Here is a 17,933-nt window from a genome sequence, read left to right on the forward strand (position 1 = left end):
GACATAGACCCTACCATAACCCTAACCCCAACCACTGCCCAAAATAAGCTGTCCCCCAATCAGTCTTTAGTCTGAAAAGTGTCTGCAAAGGCAGCGTAAGTCAAACCCAAGAATTCTTTCTTTTGTTCATATGCACTGCCACTGTGTGTCAAGACAAGTGTGCCTCTTGTTATGTCATGCTGTGTGTGTGCATTATGGTTGAATAGAATAAGGTCAGGTTGACAGTCAGGCAGACAGATGATTTGGGGCATATGACCACCATGCCACACTGCCTTGCCTTCACTACTTCTCTCTTTGGTCCTAAGTACAGTGCTTTTCTCCTCTAGTCTCATTCCTCTCTGTCATTTGAGTGTTTTGTTCTCTGCCTTGTGACTTTCTGTTATCTCTCTTCTCCATCACAGGATAATCACAGAAACTAGAAAGAGACTTTTCCCTGTCTCTCGTCGTAATGCCCATCCTGCTCCAGAAAGCTGCATTGACTAGAATAACCATATGTTATACCTACGGTGATTTGTGTGGCATATGCACACACACACGCACACACACACACACACACACACTCACTCACAAACACACACACACACAATGGAAGAAGCGAAAAACCTTTGCAGCTATTTCTAAGCCTCACCAGCTGTTTACTGTACCTGCCTGTTTCTCTCCCTCTCTCTCTCTTTTCGTTGCTCTCATTGTATTTTCTTGTCTTAACAGATGCTTGTGTTGCTTTGAGATACCCAGATGTTGGTGGGAATGATGATGTAGGAAGTGTGAAGCTCAAATTTCACTTCTCCTTTCACTTCTAAGTTTTCTAAAAGAAGGCATAGCTTGTGCCTCTGTCTTATCTCTTGTTCTTCTCCCGTCCTCTAAGATTAATTTCAGCAATTTCCTAATGATATTGAACACAAGGGAGAGAGATTTTGTCCAGCAAATATCCCCTGTAAGCCTCACATCATTGTGTCAAAACATAATACTCGTGATGCACTTAATTAGTTCTAGAAATCAGAAAGAAGTGATGATGTATTTACCCACCCTTGGGCAGAAAACTACTGTTGTTTTTAGCAGCATAAAGCTCCACTCAGAGTGATGTGTTTGTGTATGTATGTGGATTTGTCTGTGTGTGCGACTTTGTCTGAACACTTTAAACTCTAATCAAGATATCAATATGTGCTGTTGTAACTCTAACTGCACACTGATTTATTTTTCACTTGGAGGTAATTGAGGATCTTTGTTTGTTTATTTTAGACTGAATTACACCACCAATCCAATATCAGCAACATTATTTCACTCGTCAAGGTGATTTAAATATCTGTTTCAAAAATATATGTACATATACACATAATCTAATCCCCATGCTTCAGTTTTGCTTTTTTATAAGTTGAGTCAGTTTTGGCCAGTATATGTTCAGTCTGCATAACACTGTACTCACCACATCATTAACATTCAGAAATCAATGGACCCTCTTAAGTACAAGCTTTGACCATGATCTTTCAACAACAGGAAATGATGTTAACCGCTACTTGCGTGGTTAGAGATGTTAACATCTGCAACATAATTCACCTTGTTGCACCCAATTTGATTGGCCGCTTGATGTACAAAATATCTAAACAATTTTGAAAAACTACTACTTTCCTGTGAACAGGAAATCTTTTTCATTTAGTCCATCTGCATGACTTCTCATTTTGTATGTAAGATTGACTCTTGTGTCAGACAAAGATGAGTATATACCTGCAGTCTACACTTGTTCAAGTGTTGACTTTTCTGATAATTTTGGTTTTAATTAGTTATTTGATGCTGTTAAAAGATATATTTCACCGTTATAATTAACAGCTGAGCCCTGCTTGTGAATGAGTTGGCAGGGTGTGTGGGCAGGACTTCGATAATGTGGCTTCAACCCCATTCACTACTGTGCAGACTTGGCTCCTAATGCCGTCAACAGCATGTTAGCTTGCTCATCATTTCAGTGCTAATTAGCACTGAAACCACATACAGCTGAGACTGTTAAACTAAATTTGTTTTGCAGGTATTTGGTCATAAAGGAAAGTATTTATTGGACAATTTTTGAGCTGATGGCGCTAGATGAAAAGTCAATGTATGTAGCTAATTTAATCGCATTCCTTCTAGCTGTGGAGACATTTAATCTAAAAACTATAAATGTCAACTTCATGGTGGCACTAGGGGAAAGTCAGAGGATCACAGAAGTCTGGGAACCATGAATGCCAAATAACATAACTGAAGGGAACCAGAAACAAAGAGAATCCTAGACATGTCATAGTGTAGTCACGGTGTGATGAAGCCAACTGCAACTGGTACACCCACAGGAAACCAACACAAAAGTGTGTCTTATTCAAACCACCCTAACCTGTATGAGATTTGATCCTTTGTCGCCTGGGGAGAAAGTCTCTAGACCCTTGTGCAGTTTACAGTGAGTTGTTGAGCTAGGGGAAACTTTATAAACTCTTCAAATATGCACTGCGTGGGAGCCCCTCATACACATCAGATATGATAAGAACAGCTGATTTCAGTCACACTGTCTCAATGAAAATGTCCAGCTGCAATGGGCCAAACATTCAAAGATTCAGCCTGAAACTAGAAAAGGAGTCCTCCCTCTCTGTCACCCTCTCTCCCTCTCCTCAAGATATTCACAAGAGAAGTGAAACTTTAGACATGCTGGTGGTGCTAGAAGAGAAGTCAGCAGGCAAATGAATGCTCTATGTCATGACAATTCATTCAATTGTTGTTGAGATGTTTCAGTTTTCTGGATCAAACTGGTTAACCAACTGATCAACCAAGTAGTAGTTTTTCAAAATTGTTTAGATAATTTGTACATCAAGCGGCCGATCAAATTGGGTGCAACAAGGTGAATTATGTTGCAGATGTTAACATCTCTAACCACGCAAGTAGCGGTTAACATCATGTCCTGTAACAACTATTAGTCGACTTTACAAATTCTGTCCTGAAAGTGTATCTGTTCTGATTTGACACTACTGGGAAACAGTGGAATGTAACAGCTAAACCAAAATCCTATTACTGTAATACCCAGCGGTTTTGGCAAGGTCCTTATTCATTCAAATCCAGTGTATTTAACACCCAAAGAAACGTTTATCTGATGCTTTCATCTTCTGAGGCCCACTTGGTCAGGTGAAAATTAGCAGATACCTAAAAAGATAATTTTGTGTGTAGAAGATTTGTTGCTGGTGTGAAATAAACTGTCTGTGTTTTGTCTTCTCTCCTGTTTCTCGGCCTGTCAATTTCAACACACTGGAAATCGGATATGACAGGCTTTGTAAACGGAGCTCTCACAAAGAGAATGCCAGTCACACGTTTCTCTTTATTTCCTCCTCTTCACCGTGCCCCCCATCCCCTCCCCGCACACAACTCCTCGGTCTCCTCTCGTATCCCCCTCTGTCCGTCTGCACCAAAGATCTAAGCGGTTTTCATCTCTTTGTCGGAACTCTTTCTCTCCTCTCTTTATCTTTTCATCCTGGGGAAGCTCAAGTGCTGCAAACACAGTCTTATGGAAGAGTACGAGTCATGTTTGACCGCGCTCTACAAACCCCAGATCACTTCACATCACTCCCGTCCTCATAACACCTAATCCCCCACCTCTGGCTTGTTGTCTTTTCTTTCTTTCATGTTTTTCACCTCTTTCTGTCTACATAACATTACAAAGCTACTGTCATATTTTTCACATATTCAATTTTCCTGTTGGCCTTGGCTTCGGGTAAACTCTGACCTGTGTATATGTTTGACATAATTATAAGGGGATTTGCAAACTTATTTACAACTGCCTCCCTCTTCACTGCTTTAGCTAATTTATATAACATTTCTGGATTTGTTTTTGGACCTTTTGGAGAAAAGACCAAAAGACCGTAGGACTGCAAAAAAATGAACAAAATTTTGGAGCTTACGTTAGGATCAGGTTGAGATCATTAAAAGCATCTTTTGAATTTTCCCTTTTCCCAAGGTTTTCATGCCCTATCCCTTCCAATAATCTATACTGAACAATATTTCAAAGAGAAGATTCACTGTCCTTGGATGTGAAGCCTGCAGTGCTCTCTCTATTCCATTACAGTTTTTTTTATTTCTCCACCTCCCTGCGCTTCCAATCTTCCCTCTGCTCTCCAATGATCCCCCTTTATTAGCTTCTGCTGTCATCTGACACTTTTGTTGATCGCACAATCTCTTTCTCCTCTTATTGTGATTGTGGTGGAAAGTACACAGTCACTCACTGACAAAACACAGGTACACACACATATGCCAGGTATCACAGCATTTATCACGCACCATCAAATTCAGCCGGGCATGCAGATTTCACGATCCCAGAAAAGTCCTTCTTTGGTGTGGATAAAATAAATCAATCACGGCTCTGGTTGATGGGTTTGTAGTCAGTACTGTTGGCTGTCTGATAAACTGTCCCATCCATAGTCTTCCCCACTGGGACACACACATATACACCAACACAACACAAACATTATCGTAGATGAATCCATGCAATAAACATGCACAAACAGAGAAGATACAACCAAAAATTCCAGGAGAGAATGACCACATACTGAATTACTGGACATATAGACATTCATTATTTAATATACTAAACACGTTTCTCGTGGAAGGAAGATTTTATTTTGTCTATCTGTTCTATCACTGTTTCTCTGTCACTGTGTTTCTGTCTGTTTGCACTCTGTATTAAGCTCCCCTCAGGGAAGTGATGATTAGTGTACGTGTGTGTGTATGTGTAATTAATTCACATGCTACTGTAGGTTTATTGTCTCATCCTCCACCGTGGTCATTTAATCAATACCGCTCACTGTGATGTGTGATCAGGTGATATCTGTGTTTTTCACTGTCCTGACCAGGCTGTTTTCCTTCCTCTTTCTGTCACTTCTTGACTTCTTGCAGCATTTTATTGCTTTTTACACACCTTGATGCCATGATTCTTAATTCACATTTTTTGTGAACAGTCAGGCTTTCGGGCAGGGCTGGACTGGGACAAAAAAATCGGCCCTGGCATTTTTGGTCCAGGCGGCCTGCTAAAAGCGGTCGGACACCCCTCACCAATACACCATCCTTCCATTTAAGGGCTCAGATTAAGGGTGTGATGAAACACTTAACCCATGAGATATAACATTGTACAAGATTGGGGTACAAGATTGGGGCCATGACAAGACAAGAATAGATTTTAAAAGGACTACTATTTAAGAAAGACAAATGTATTGATTAAACAGTTGATAAGGGTGTCTGGTGGTCTTCCCCCAGAGGATTTTGAGCATGAAAGGGAAACACAAAATTCAGGTGGCAGGTGAGAATTCAGAATATAAAAATATAATAGAATATAATGCAGTAATCAGTAGCTTATATTATTGTTTTTAACCCAAATTACTTTTTTTGGACAACACAGTTTTCTTCTATATTTACTTTGCATTACAGGCTTACTGTGCAAATAAACCTTTTTCATAGCATTTTATATTTGTTAATTAACATTTCTTGGTGCTATTTTTCAGAACATTTTTAACAAATGCTTTTAAAAAGGGGTGGAAACACACAACTCCATGCTCCCTCCTACAGGTTGAGCCACTCCATGCTTACCACTTCACCTCCACTCTCCTCCTGCTCTCTCTCCCTGGGCCCTGTCACTTTGTCACTCGCTAACACCATAGACTGCCAGGGGCTACAGCCCTCCTTTACTTCTTCAAGTGTCTGTGCCTGCTCTACATCGGGTGCTGCAGCTGATGTTAAAACTACTGCAGTCCCGGTAGCAAACATATCGGTTGTTTTCGCGCATTTGGATTAGATTTATTTTTTGGGGGGGGGGGCTAGTAAGAGATGTGATTAGGCAGGCCCAGTGTCGCTGTCCTGGCTTTATGGGCCGATCGTTAGCCCATAAATAAAAACAGTTATTTAAATAAATAATTTACGTTATACCGGCCCCAAAGGTGCTTTGGCCCACTGGGTATTTGCCCGGTATGCCAGATTACCAGTCAAGGCCAGCTTTCGGGTTTCGTTTTGCTTGACGTCAGCTAGCTAGCTTGCTAGCAATATCCACTGCCAGGTCGGACAGACTGAATAAAGCAGAATCTGCACACTGGTCTGTCGATTCCCGTGGCTACCTCTTGTAATCATAATGTCTTGTCAAAAAACAACAACAAACCGGGAGGGCAAATCAGTGTGCAGAGTCACAATGAGTCTCTCTCATAGATATGACAGTTATCTTGTATATATTCACTTTACAGTTTATGTGACTGTCGTGGCTCAAGAAAGCTAATATATGCAGCTATCATCTACACACTTTCTAAAAAACTTGTTACAAGCACTCCTAAATCTCACCAATCAACACACAGTTATGTGCCAGATTATTTTTTAGTCAGGAGAAGAGATTACTTGGAATCTGTACTTATTATCTATCAACCTAACAGTGATGACAGCACTACAGGAATCACTTTTTATAAAGATTGATGTCTAACTATGTATTTAAAACAAAGGTTGTCTAAGGTCTGACAAAAATTTCAATGTTGCAGTAGGTTTATGAATATAGTATATTGGTTTGGTAAAAAACACAAATTAGTAAATACAATAAGCGATGCAGTTTGCACTAAATTTAGTTTCAGATCTTTTTTCATGCATATCAGCATTAAATATTATATATTAGTTCTTTCACTCCAACTCTAAAAGTTTTCTTATTTGTCAAACTCTATGGTAGCTAAGACAGAATTATAAACTGCTTGTGACTTTCTAATTGGACTACATTGGATAACAAAATGTTCTTGTGTTTGTTTCTTTTTTAACCTTTGAATCCACTGGAAAGAAAAAGGGCAAAAGGGAAATTCTATTCACATGTAGATGCCTCCAAAACAAGAATCAAATTAGAAAGTCACAAAGCAGTGAGGGGAAAAAAAGGCAGCTTGCTGGGTTTATCCAGGCACAGTCTGGGTTTGGATACCTGCCACTGAATTCAGCCTTGATGTAATTCATGTTTTTCAAGGAAGACAACATCTGGCTAAAGGGAAGCTGTATCTCTTTAGTGGTACAGGGATTTTAGGTGACTTCATAAAAATACACGGGAAAACAGAGCCCAAAAGCCCAACAGCCCAAAAGAATATATGTATTTATTATTTCATTGCGTGCATTTGTGTGTTCATATGAGTGTGTAAGCAGGAAAACAGCAATTTACAGTTGATTGAAAGCACCAAAGAGGTTACTGAAGGTTAGTCCTTTCATTTATAACAGCCATTTAGCGGTTAGGTCAAAAGTTAAATCAATGTCTCAGACGTGTTTTGATATCTAGAGCTCCAATCGAGCCAAAATGAAAAGGATGGGGTCATGACATCAACTATTTGATCTCTCTCCATCCTGTCTGCAGAGAAGAATCCTGATAAAATTGCTGAGGCAATGTGAGTCACCCAGACTTTTTGTTGTGAGGCAGTTTTGTGTGTGTGTGTGTGTGTGTGTGTGTGTGTGTGTGTGTCTGTGTGTCTGTGTGTCTGTGTGTCTGTGTGATAAGTGTTTATTTGGGTCAGGTGAACACTTCCCACTACTGCAGTTAATCGATAAAGTCTGCAACTTTTCTCTTAGGGAACCCACTCACCACTACTCTTATCTCCTTCTCTTACTTTCCGTCCCTTTCCTTTATACTTGTGATGGCAGGGGAAGGGCCAAAGCATCTAAATGGTCTCTTGTGAATGAGGTGAATTGAGACAGAGCTCATCGGCATGCATGAGCAGCTCCCATAAAGTAACTACGCATATCAATCATGCTCTGCGTGACTTAGTGTTCGACGGGATTCATGACCTTCTGTGGGATTCCTCCGGCAAGATACAGTATAATGTACGTGGAAACTCAGAGGCACAGACATTGACACATGCATGTGCGCACGCTCACATTTCAATGGCACAAACACACACACACACACACACACACACACACACACACATACACACACACGCGCGCGCCTTTTAACACAACCACACTGCTCAGCACTCTGTCAAGCTGTCACTGCGGTTTGACACCAGCTCTCCTGTCTCATCATTAGTTTTAGTGAGAGATGTCCTGTCCCCTCAACAAAAACAAACATGGCAGGCGGTGACGAATCAATTAATCAGACGAGGCATTTGCCGATATTTATGTTTCACTTACAACTAATGCGCATTGAATGTCTCAGAAAGTTCCCAATAATGCATTGACAACAATTTCAATCAGCATTCCCTGGAACAGTTTTGATTGATGAATCATCACAGTCAGATAGATCGCTGTCAAAACAGCTGCTTTCTATGAGTGATGATGGTCTTCCACGCTAACTGCATTGATACACCTCTGAGCAGGACCCAGCACTGTGCTAGAACTTGTGTTAATAACATCTTCCCATGTTTTCCCCCTTTCTGCTACGGCCTATGGTCTGATTTTAGACTATTGATCCTTGATACTATTTTGTTACCTTTTCGAGATTTGTGTTTTTGCTGTTGATATGCTACAAATATGCTATAAATGGATCTCATAGTTGTTGCAGTACCATCAGATTTCTTTAGAAAGTAAAATGTTAAGATATGAATTTGTTGATGACATAAATTTACTTCAGTGTTCTGTATTCTGAAAACCCCTCACAGAAGCCTGCCAGAAGTACACCAGTTGAGCAAAATATAATAAATATACATGCTCACATAGTTTAACTGATAGACAAAGCTACCAGGTAAACTACGTGAACATATATATTTTTCACTTTTCACTTTGACTTTGATTTTCACACAATGTAAACAGACCTGCCTAGTGTAGAGAAAAAATGGCAGTACTCGTGCCGTAGACATGACAATCTTGGTACTTTGTGCTAAGTTAATCATAAACTATGGTAACTATTCAACCAAGCAACAAAGCAGCAGATGCTGTGTATATATTAGTGACCATGCACACGTGGCTTTGTGGGATGCAACACCTCTATTTAACTTGAACAGTTGTCAAATATTTGCAAATGTTACAAAGAGGTTAAATGTCATTTAGATGGTTAGTTGGCTATATGTGGACTGTCCAGTTAGGTTTTTTTGATGATGTGATATGTGTTGGCATACCTGAGCTGCGTGTGAGACTAGAGCAGAAAGGGAACGTCTCGGTTTTGGCCCTTGCCTTGTTTGCATCATTTCTTCGTTTTGCTTTTGACTGTATCGTCCCCATTTGCCTACTTCTTTCTCTGTCTTATGATTATTACCATCTACTTCTATTCTATATTTCCTTTCACCTTAAGTACCCCTTCCCATTGATCTCTTTTCAATTGCTTTATCAAATTCCTGGTTACATTAATTTGACTTTCCTGTCCTTGGTTTCATTGTCTCCTTTCTTCTACTGTTTGATTCTCATTCAGCTTTGCTTTTGCCCTGTTTTTTGTTTTTGTTTTTCTCTCTTTTTGTTTAGTTTCTTCCCTCTTTCTGTACTTTTCTACCATTTTTCTGCCCTTTTTTTGCTCACCCTCTTTTTCCTCTCTGTCTTGCCTTTTATTCCTCCTCCTCTCTCTCAGCCTCCCTTTCTCTAGTCGATCAGACAGTTGAAGCAGCCAAGCTGCCGGAGGCGAGAGCAGACAGAGGAGCCGCTCTGTCCGACCTCCCTCCCTCTCTGGAGAGACAAACTTGAGCAGACACGCCAATAAGCTGTAAGGAGACAATTATTCACCATTTATATCAGCTCTCTGAGTTCTGAGTTAGCGCAGCACACCTCTAGAACACAGCTTTGTTACACCACATGGTATTTTTAATACTTTTATCCTTTCATGGCCTTTCATCCTTTCGTTTTCATTGATTGATTGGTAAACATTTGCACTAGGGAAACCTAGAGGTTGCAGTTTGCTTGTTATTAGAAGAGCATTGGTCAAAGCTATGCTAAGTGAGAAGATCTGAGGGAAATGAACATAAATAAGACATTATCTCCCATCCCTTAGCAACCGCTATCATCTTGCCCTTCAGCAAGACACTTAACCCCCAACTGCTCCACTGGATCTGCTCAGTGTCCAGCAGATAAAGACTGTGATTTTACTGTGAATTTATTGTGTGAATATGTGTAGCTGCCTGAATCTGAAGCTTTTTGAGTTTCTGAAAAGGAAGAAAAATGCCCATACAACCAGTTTGGTGAAATAATGGTTAAATTTGATTTATTTTGTTAAATTTCTTAACTAAATCAGTTCAAATCTCCCATCTTCTATATCTGGAGAGCTGCATTTAAAATCGAACTCATATTTACAACTTTTCAATGTGTTTTGGGGTTTTGTGCACCTTAAATTTTGTTTTTTCGTCTGCTTTAAGTCAGACACCATGTTCTGCAAAGACAAAGAGAGACACTTTGGTTAAGACGATGAGAAAAGCATATTTTGCGATACAGATTTTGGTGTTTGCATGCGTACCTAGATGTTGCTCTGTTGGAGAAGACATGGCTGTGGTAAAGAGGCCTATGGAAGAACAATTAGTAGACTGAAGGAGTCAATGTTGATGAGCTCCTCAAACACAACAGTGCAGAGCATCAAGTCTAATATTCAAACAGGCATTCACACAAACACACACACACACACACACACAGTATCCACGCCGAAGCTAACACACACTCACTCAAATACACAGAGGAAGGCATATATACGGTAGGCATTGTGGGTATCATACCACAAAACGCTCTTGTTTATCTTTTCTTCTCCAAAACATCCACTTTCAGAAAATGAGAACAACAACAAAAAAAACTATTGTTGAGGAGAACTATTGAGCAGACTGTTTTCAGTTGTCGGTTATGGTAAGGTGCACCTTTGCAGTTAAGATCTTCAAAATATCCTCTTTAATACCAGGAGGCTTATTTTTGATTTTATACTCGGGCAGCCTAACAATGTAAGAGTCCAGTTGTTTGTGAATTTACCTGCTTGGCTTAGGAGCAAAAGACAACGGCGCAAGTTTTTAATAGCCACATGTTTGCATTCAACTGAATCTGTTTTATGAGAGCGAAAGATCCTTACACAGGAATGTGGAAAATGTAAATGTAAGTGGACAGACACACTCACTGTGCCCCAGTACCTGCAGCTATTAACAGCTCCATCTTGTTCTGCATAGTAGAACATGCAACAGATTCAGAGCCTTCTTTCATTTTGAACTTGGTTTCCAGATAAGATGGCGCTCTGTGTTGTTATGTCCAACCGATTTGAAGTTTAAGGTGAACAGGCTGCCCACTTCCTTTCTGTCTGTTCAATGATAACAGTTGTAGAGCCCAGTGAAAATGTGTTCCCCCCTGTGAATCGATGCTAATCACATCATTGTGCCGCCCCGTCCCCCATGCCTCTCTCTGGGGGTTTCACACTCCTCTCTGGTCTTTTCCTCCTCACCCGCTCTTTTTCTCTTGCTCTGTCTGTGTCTCTCCCCTCCTCTCTCCTGTCTCCCCTTATCATAGGGGAGGTGAAGTCATCTGAGGCTACTTGCACGCAAGCCAGCCCTACGCATGGGTCAGTGCTGTGCTGTGCAGACATTGTAGTTGTGACACTGCAGAGATCTCCCATCATGCATCTATCATCCATTATTTCTGCAGTTTCTGCCATCACAGCTTATTTTTTCTTCAGTGTTGTAAAACAGATCTGAGTATGGACCTATAGGCAGTATGTTGATATAGTATATTTTATGTGTAATATAATATGATGGTTAACAAAATGTCACCTGGGATTTTGGTTATGACAAAATTTTAATTAATATATGTTGTACCTAAACCAAAAGAAATACTATATTTTACTATCCAATGATGCAGGTGTTTTCTTTGTGTAAATCATTTGAAGTCGCTGACAAGCATCCTTAAAATACTGCCCTAGGCAGACAGACTGTCGATTTTGTCGACTGTCGAAGAAATGCGTCAAAAGTCCCGCAATGTGACTGTTGCTACCACCCAAGTTTTCTAAGCATAAGACTGCTGCTAAAAGACATATTTACCTCAAACTCACTTTACAAAATTGACCATTCATGTTGCCCTTTCTTCCCTGGCTGGCTTTTCGATGTACTTTAGAGGCGATTGCCACTGCCGAAACATGAGAAAGTTGGAGATAGATGATGCCAGCTGGTAATGACATGTCTTTTCTTGCACCTGATTTTTCTTTCCACCTTAGTGATATGATACACCAGGGATACATGGCACCATCTGACATGCCTCATAACTGATATGGTGCAGTCTGACACTGCAGCCAAGACTTCGTTAAACGCATCTTTTACTGTGTAACGTGCACTTAACTTGTAAGATGGTTGTTATTGCACATTCTATACGGTATAAGTATGGCTGGGCACGTTAACGTGTTATTATCACATTAACGCATTAATTAATTAATGCCGACAATTATTTTATCTCACCTTAACGCAGTTTTAAAATTATTATTATTATTTTGAAAGTCCGTTGCTCACTGACTCTGAATACACATACACTCAAACCATGGGCCACAGGAGGTGTGGGATGTTGATCAGCCTGCAAATCACCCATCCAAACAAGCAGCGGAGGGAGGCTTCGGCAGACTACGCTGGATGCAGCGTATGGGAGACGTAAGACAGCGCTCTGTGAGGAAACTGCAGCCGCTCTATGCACTACACAGCTGTAGCCTCTTTAACTTAATGAATTTAAAATTATAGACTACATAACTTTACCTGATAGGCTTTATCTAGTTTTGCCGGGATGCTCTGCCATGCGAATTCCCTCCTGTTGGTGTCCTGATAACTATTTAGTAAACAGTAATAGATTCTGGAAACTAACAAACAGCAAGAATCAGTCTCTCTTCCAATGATTTGTGCTGCACATTGCGTGCAAACAGTTCAAGACAATTCAACTTCGGCAGCATGTGCATGAGGCGACCACTTCACCTCACTCTAACAGGGACACTTGCTACTGAACATAGACTGTTTATGCTGCTCCCTGATAAAAGAAAAATGTTTCTGATACCTGTTCAGAAAAAAACAAGAAAACAGATTGAAATATGTTAACCTGTTGCTCAGAAGGTGCCTGTTACGATGTTATGATCCTGGCTCTGGACTCTGATGGTAAATTGTTTTAACAAGCTAGATAAAAGGTAATGCCCTGGCAGTAGCTTTGGTTTTATATATGATTTGATTACATAAATGATTAAGTTGAGATTTACAAGAAATATTTTATTGCTACTGTTTAAAGGGAATACTGTAAAAAGCACCTTATTTGTTTAAAGTGTTTACAAACCACATGTTGTTGCACTTTTGTGATTATAGCAGTACATTTAAATTAAAAGTGGGCAATACACTACTTTAGAATACATTATTAAATTTTGCGCACAGCAATAGGATTAAACTCAGAAAATCATGCGATTAATTGCAATTAAAATTTTGAATCATTGCCCAGCACTAGGTATAAGACAAAAGCACTGAGTGAAGATTCAGCCTTTTGACCTTCAAATGGATTCAGTATTGCCATAAATGTCTGCATCTCTCAACAACATCAAACACTACAGCATTTTCCTAAAAGGCTTTGTTCATGCAGATGCAGGAGTAATGTGATATATTTCTTAGTCTGAGTCATCAATACTGGCACTAGTATTACACATGCACCCACAAGAGAATGACCTTTTTTCTGCTGCAGAGACGTTACTAAATATGTAATGTGGTTTCTCTCCCTCTTTGTGTGTGTGTGTGTGTGTGTGTCTATGTGTATGGCTACATGCCTGTTTGTGCATGCGTGTGTGTCCATGCGTTCACTCATAGCTCCAGCCAATGCCCAGATCGTGCACTCAGGCGCAGCGTGTAACGTCAAGGATGATAACATCAGTGAGAGAATCTACACCATCAAAGAAGGAGACACACTAGTGCTTCAGTGTATTGTTAAAGGACACCCACGACCACAGGTAAGCTCCCAAACCACCTGCTGATATAGTGTTTTACATATATGTTAAAGCTGATCCTGTTAGACTGACTTTCACGGAGTGAGCAGGTAGGTGTTCAGACTCTTGCTCAAGGAAACTTTTACAATAGTATTTCTTGGCTCTGAACACAACCTGTCAACATCCAACATGCTACACTCTCTGTAATCACTATACACACTAGATGAACATGGAAACTGATGTTTTAATAGTTGAATGAAGCTTTTCCAGTGTTTGGTCAAATTGCACAAATATGAATATAATTAAAAATTATTTTAATTAAATGGTTTATTCGGTATCAGTAGAATATATAAATGAAATTTAGTGTCGTTTCACAACTAAATGAAATGCTATATTGCATAGAATAATCAATATCAGGATGGCTGGTTAATTTTTTCTATATGGATATTAATCAGTGTTCAATCCACTACATCAGAGCCATGCCTTTTTCTTAAAAATAACATCCTCCAGCGAATCACAGCTGAGAACTATCTGTGGAAATGGTGTAATCAGTGAGCCATGATTACTACTCATGCCTGCTTCCATCCATAAGAAATTCCAAATTTGTAGACCTCTCGTACTTAAACTTTCTGGATTATAAATGCACATCTCAGATTCAAGCTGTCTTTACAACAGTTCCATTTTCCTGACACAAATATAGCAAAGCCCAAGGTCTTATCAAGCTGTTGATGTTGTTATAATGCATGAACACCTCCCTTAATCTGGCGAAATGTCTCTTTGCTTACACGGTGTGCCTGTTTTCAAGCCAGCATGTTGGGGTAAAACATACTAGTGACTGAAAAGGCTACAAGCGACATGGACATATCCTATGATTAGCATCAGTTACAAAACACGCCCTGCTCTGGCTAACATAAATCATATGATATATCCATGGGCCATTAGTCATGTTTATGGTGTCGCTGTGCTTCTGTTTGTGCTGAGTCACACAATCCCCTCCTTCATTCGCCTAACAGTGGCACTAACTAAACGATGCCCTGCTATCAGTTGGTTCTTCCCTGAGTACCCCGTGTTGTCAGTGACACATTCAGTATATTTGGTTAAACATTATTCAAATCGTTCTGATGAACAAGAGCAGCAGTAGCTCAGGATTTAGAGAATATGCTTGTAAGTTAAAGGTCATGGGTTTAATTCTCCAGAACAGCTGGTAAGTTAAATGTGCTCTGCCTGCTGTAAACAGCTACAATGTATTTACAATTTGCCTTTTAGCAATGCTAACTGTGCAGCTGCATCACTGGATTTTCAACACATGGCTTCTAAAAATATAGCAAGACACAAAAAGGATCATAAGTTTACAATACAATGTATGATAAATCACAGTATAAAATGATTTGCTGTCCGCTTCTGAATGTCCTTCTGTTTTTTTTAGACACATTGGAAATAAGTGAAGAAGAACAAATGCTATTATGCAACAGCTTGTGTTGCACATGCTGCGCTTGGACTGTAGCCAGTTAGTTGGTTAAACAACAGCATGAACTTTATTCTTTCAAAAAGACATGTTCATTGTATGAGAGCATTTAAACACACACACGCCTGAATATATGTACATACTGTATGTTCATGTGCTCACAAACACTTACACATAGATGCACAGGCAGCCAGACAAATGTTCAAAGAAGCACACACACTCAGAGAGACTTAGCCAACACTGGACACATCTGGTTTCCTGGGTTGAACTCCAGCGAAGCATTTTCAACCAGGGTGTGTTTGTCTGTGTGTGTGTGTGTGTGTGAGCTTACAGAGCTAGATGTAAAATGAACTGAGGTGACTGCAGAGGGACTGTGTGTTTTGTGTGTATTTGTGTGGGAGTGTTTGAGGTGAGAAAAGCAGTGTTCCTCACGGGTGCATGTCCACTGGCATCACATCAACATAAATAAAACAGTGCCTGTGTCTAGGCCTTGTTTTCTTCTGTTTGCGTGTGTATGGACTGTCTGTGTGTTTGTGTGTGTGTGTAGTTGTGTGTCTGTGCATATGAATTAATGCTAACTAATCATTTGTGTGTAGCTGCAATATCTAATTACACACCGAACACTTGACCTAACCTGTCGACATTGTAATTTCGCTCTCATTTGATCTATCCATCTTTCTGTCAGTCTTTCTCGCTCTCTCTCTCTCACACACACACACACACACACACACACACACACACACACACACACAAACACCACATTTACCATGTGCCCTGAAACAAATACAGACCGACTTCTAATAAAACTTATTTTCAACTGGGAGCTGGAATAATAATCATTATAAAAAACGTAGTCTGAAAAACACATACTACACAACCACACAATATTCCCCTGGAGCCGTTCAAAGATGTAGGAAATTGCGTCAATGATTGCTTGTACTCTGGGTCGGAGGTGGGAGTGTATTTTGAATAATGATCACATTGGTCACATTGTCAGAATAAAAAATGTACATAGTGTGTGCACAAGCAAGACTTACAATGCCTCTAGCAAAGAGGCATTGGTTGAGTGAGTGTGTGCATGCCTGGGTTTGCAGGCGTGTGTGCATATATTTGTGTGTGTCTGTCTGTGACGAAATGTTTATGTAGACACACTAACAAACAAAGGCAGACAGAGACATAGAAACAGATAACAGACTAAGAGAAAGAGTTGCAGCAGTGAAAACATTTTAGTAGTGTAATGCCCTCGAACAGAAGAACTGTGGTTGAAACAACAACCTTCAAGTCTTCAAATCATCAAGATACTGTATCATCTTGAACAGCAAAATATGTATGTAAGGGTCAGCTCCAAATTGTTTCACAATTTCCGAAAGATTTCCCATACAAGTGATGGGTGATAGAAAATATTAATTTCTGATAATTCCCATTTCACTTCTTTATTTTACACTTTATGAATTCACAACTATTAAATAGCCCACAGTTTAGTTTCTTACATCCACAATACTGTTATGGGCTGAAAGAACTAAGGATTCAGTTGCGGACACTGAGACTGGAGTAGAAGCAAAAAACAGCAGTTTATTGACAGACTCAAAAAATGTGCAAAAATGTAATCCAGGCTCAAAGTTTTTTAGAGTGGGTAGACGGTGCTGTGAGCTGTGCAGGTGGCAGAAAACAGAGTGCTTGTTGAAAAATGCAGGCAAACTGAATTCTTCTCACTTTGGACCAAGACATGAGGCACAGACGGGAAAAACACAGGAGTCAGAAACAGAGTAGACTAGCAAGGCAAAAAAGTACTTTGTCAAGTTAAGGCTGTGACATGTGTTACACTAGTGTGAACGGACAATCTGGCAAGGAATGGAGCGTTGGTATGGTGTTAATATTATAATAGGTGATTTGGTGATTGGAGCCTATGGAGGACAGGAAGGAGTGCCATGCCCTGACACACACACACACACACACACACACACACACACACACACACACACACACACACACACAGGGAGAACAAACAGGTGATAGACAAAAACACTAGGAAGGGGAAACAGAGGAAACACTAGAGGCCTGCACTATGAAGCGAGGTTACTGGCTTATCCAGGTAACTTCATGAGTAACTTTCCTATTAACCTGTACTAAGAAAAGTGTATACTGTAGGTTTTACCTGAGGTATGCTGTTATGGCAATTTACACTGCATCTCTAAACTGCTCCGAGCAGGTTATCTTCATGGTTAACTTGATGTTACCCTATACTGTACATGAATAGGCAATTATAAGTGTGGGCTTCACATCAGATGTGTACACAGTGATAATGATGAGAACTATTAATACATACCACTTGATCATACACACACACCACATCCTGACTTGTTGCCCTGTGTGTTTTTCCATTGGGGTTGCAGCTGAAATGAAGTTATTCTTAACACAATAGCATTACATTCATACAGGTAGCCCTGCAGCCTCTGTGATTTAGGGAGCAGACATTGATTCATTTCTTATTCATTCATCATTCAATCAGCGTCAATCATTCATCAATTTCTGAGATGTAGCCCAAGTGTATAATTGAATTAGACTATTTTATGTGTCCAAAAAACGCAGAGCCAGAAGAGGGGGGTAATGATCTGAGATGAAAATGGCAAATTTAAAAGAACGAAACTCAAGCCT

The 17,933-nt window shown here is 40.0% G+C and overlaps 1 protein-coding gene across 3 annotated transcripts in view; it reads left to right on the top strand.

Moving 5' to 3' along the window:
* Positions 1–17,933, top strand: part of LOC119890238 (MAM domain-containing glycosylphosphatidylinositol anchor protein 1) — a 202,502-nt gene that overhangs the window by 49,196 nt on the left and 135,373 nt on the right. For all 3 annotated transcript variants that reach the window (XM_038701400.1, XM_038701402.1, XM_038701401.1), the window contains exon 3: positions 13,698–13,837. In XM_038701400.1, the coding sequence (XP_038557328.1) occupies positions 13,698–13,837 (140 nt within the window). The remainder of the gene's footprint in view (positions 1–13,697; positions 13,838–17,933) is intronic.

Source organism: Micropterus salmoides, unplaced genomic scaffold, assembly GCF_014851395.1.
Source record: "Micropterus salmoides isolate LMB-PRFRI ecotype aquatic unplaced genomic scaffold, ASM1485139v1 Ms_hic_scaffold_6, whole genome shotgun sequence".
In the NCBI taxonomy this organism is placed as follows: domain Eukaryota; kingdom Metazoa; phylum Chordata; class Actinopteri; order Centrarchiformes; family Centrarchidae; genus Micropterus; species Micropterus salmoides.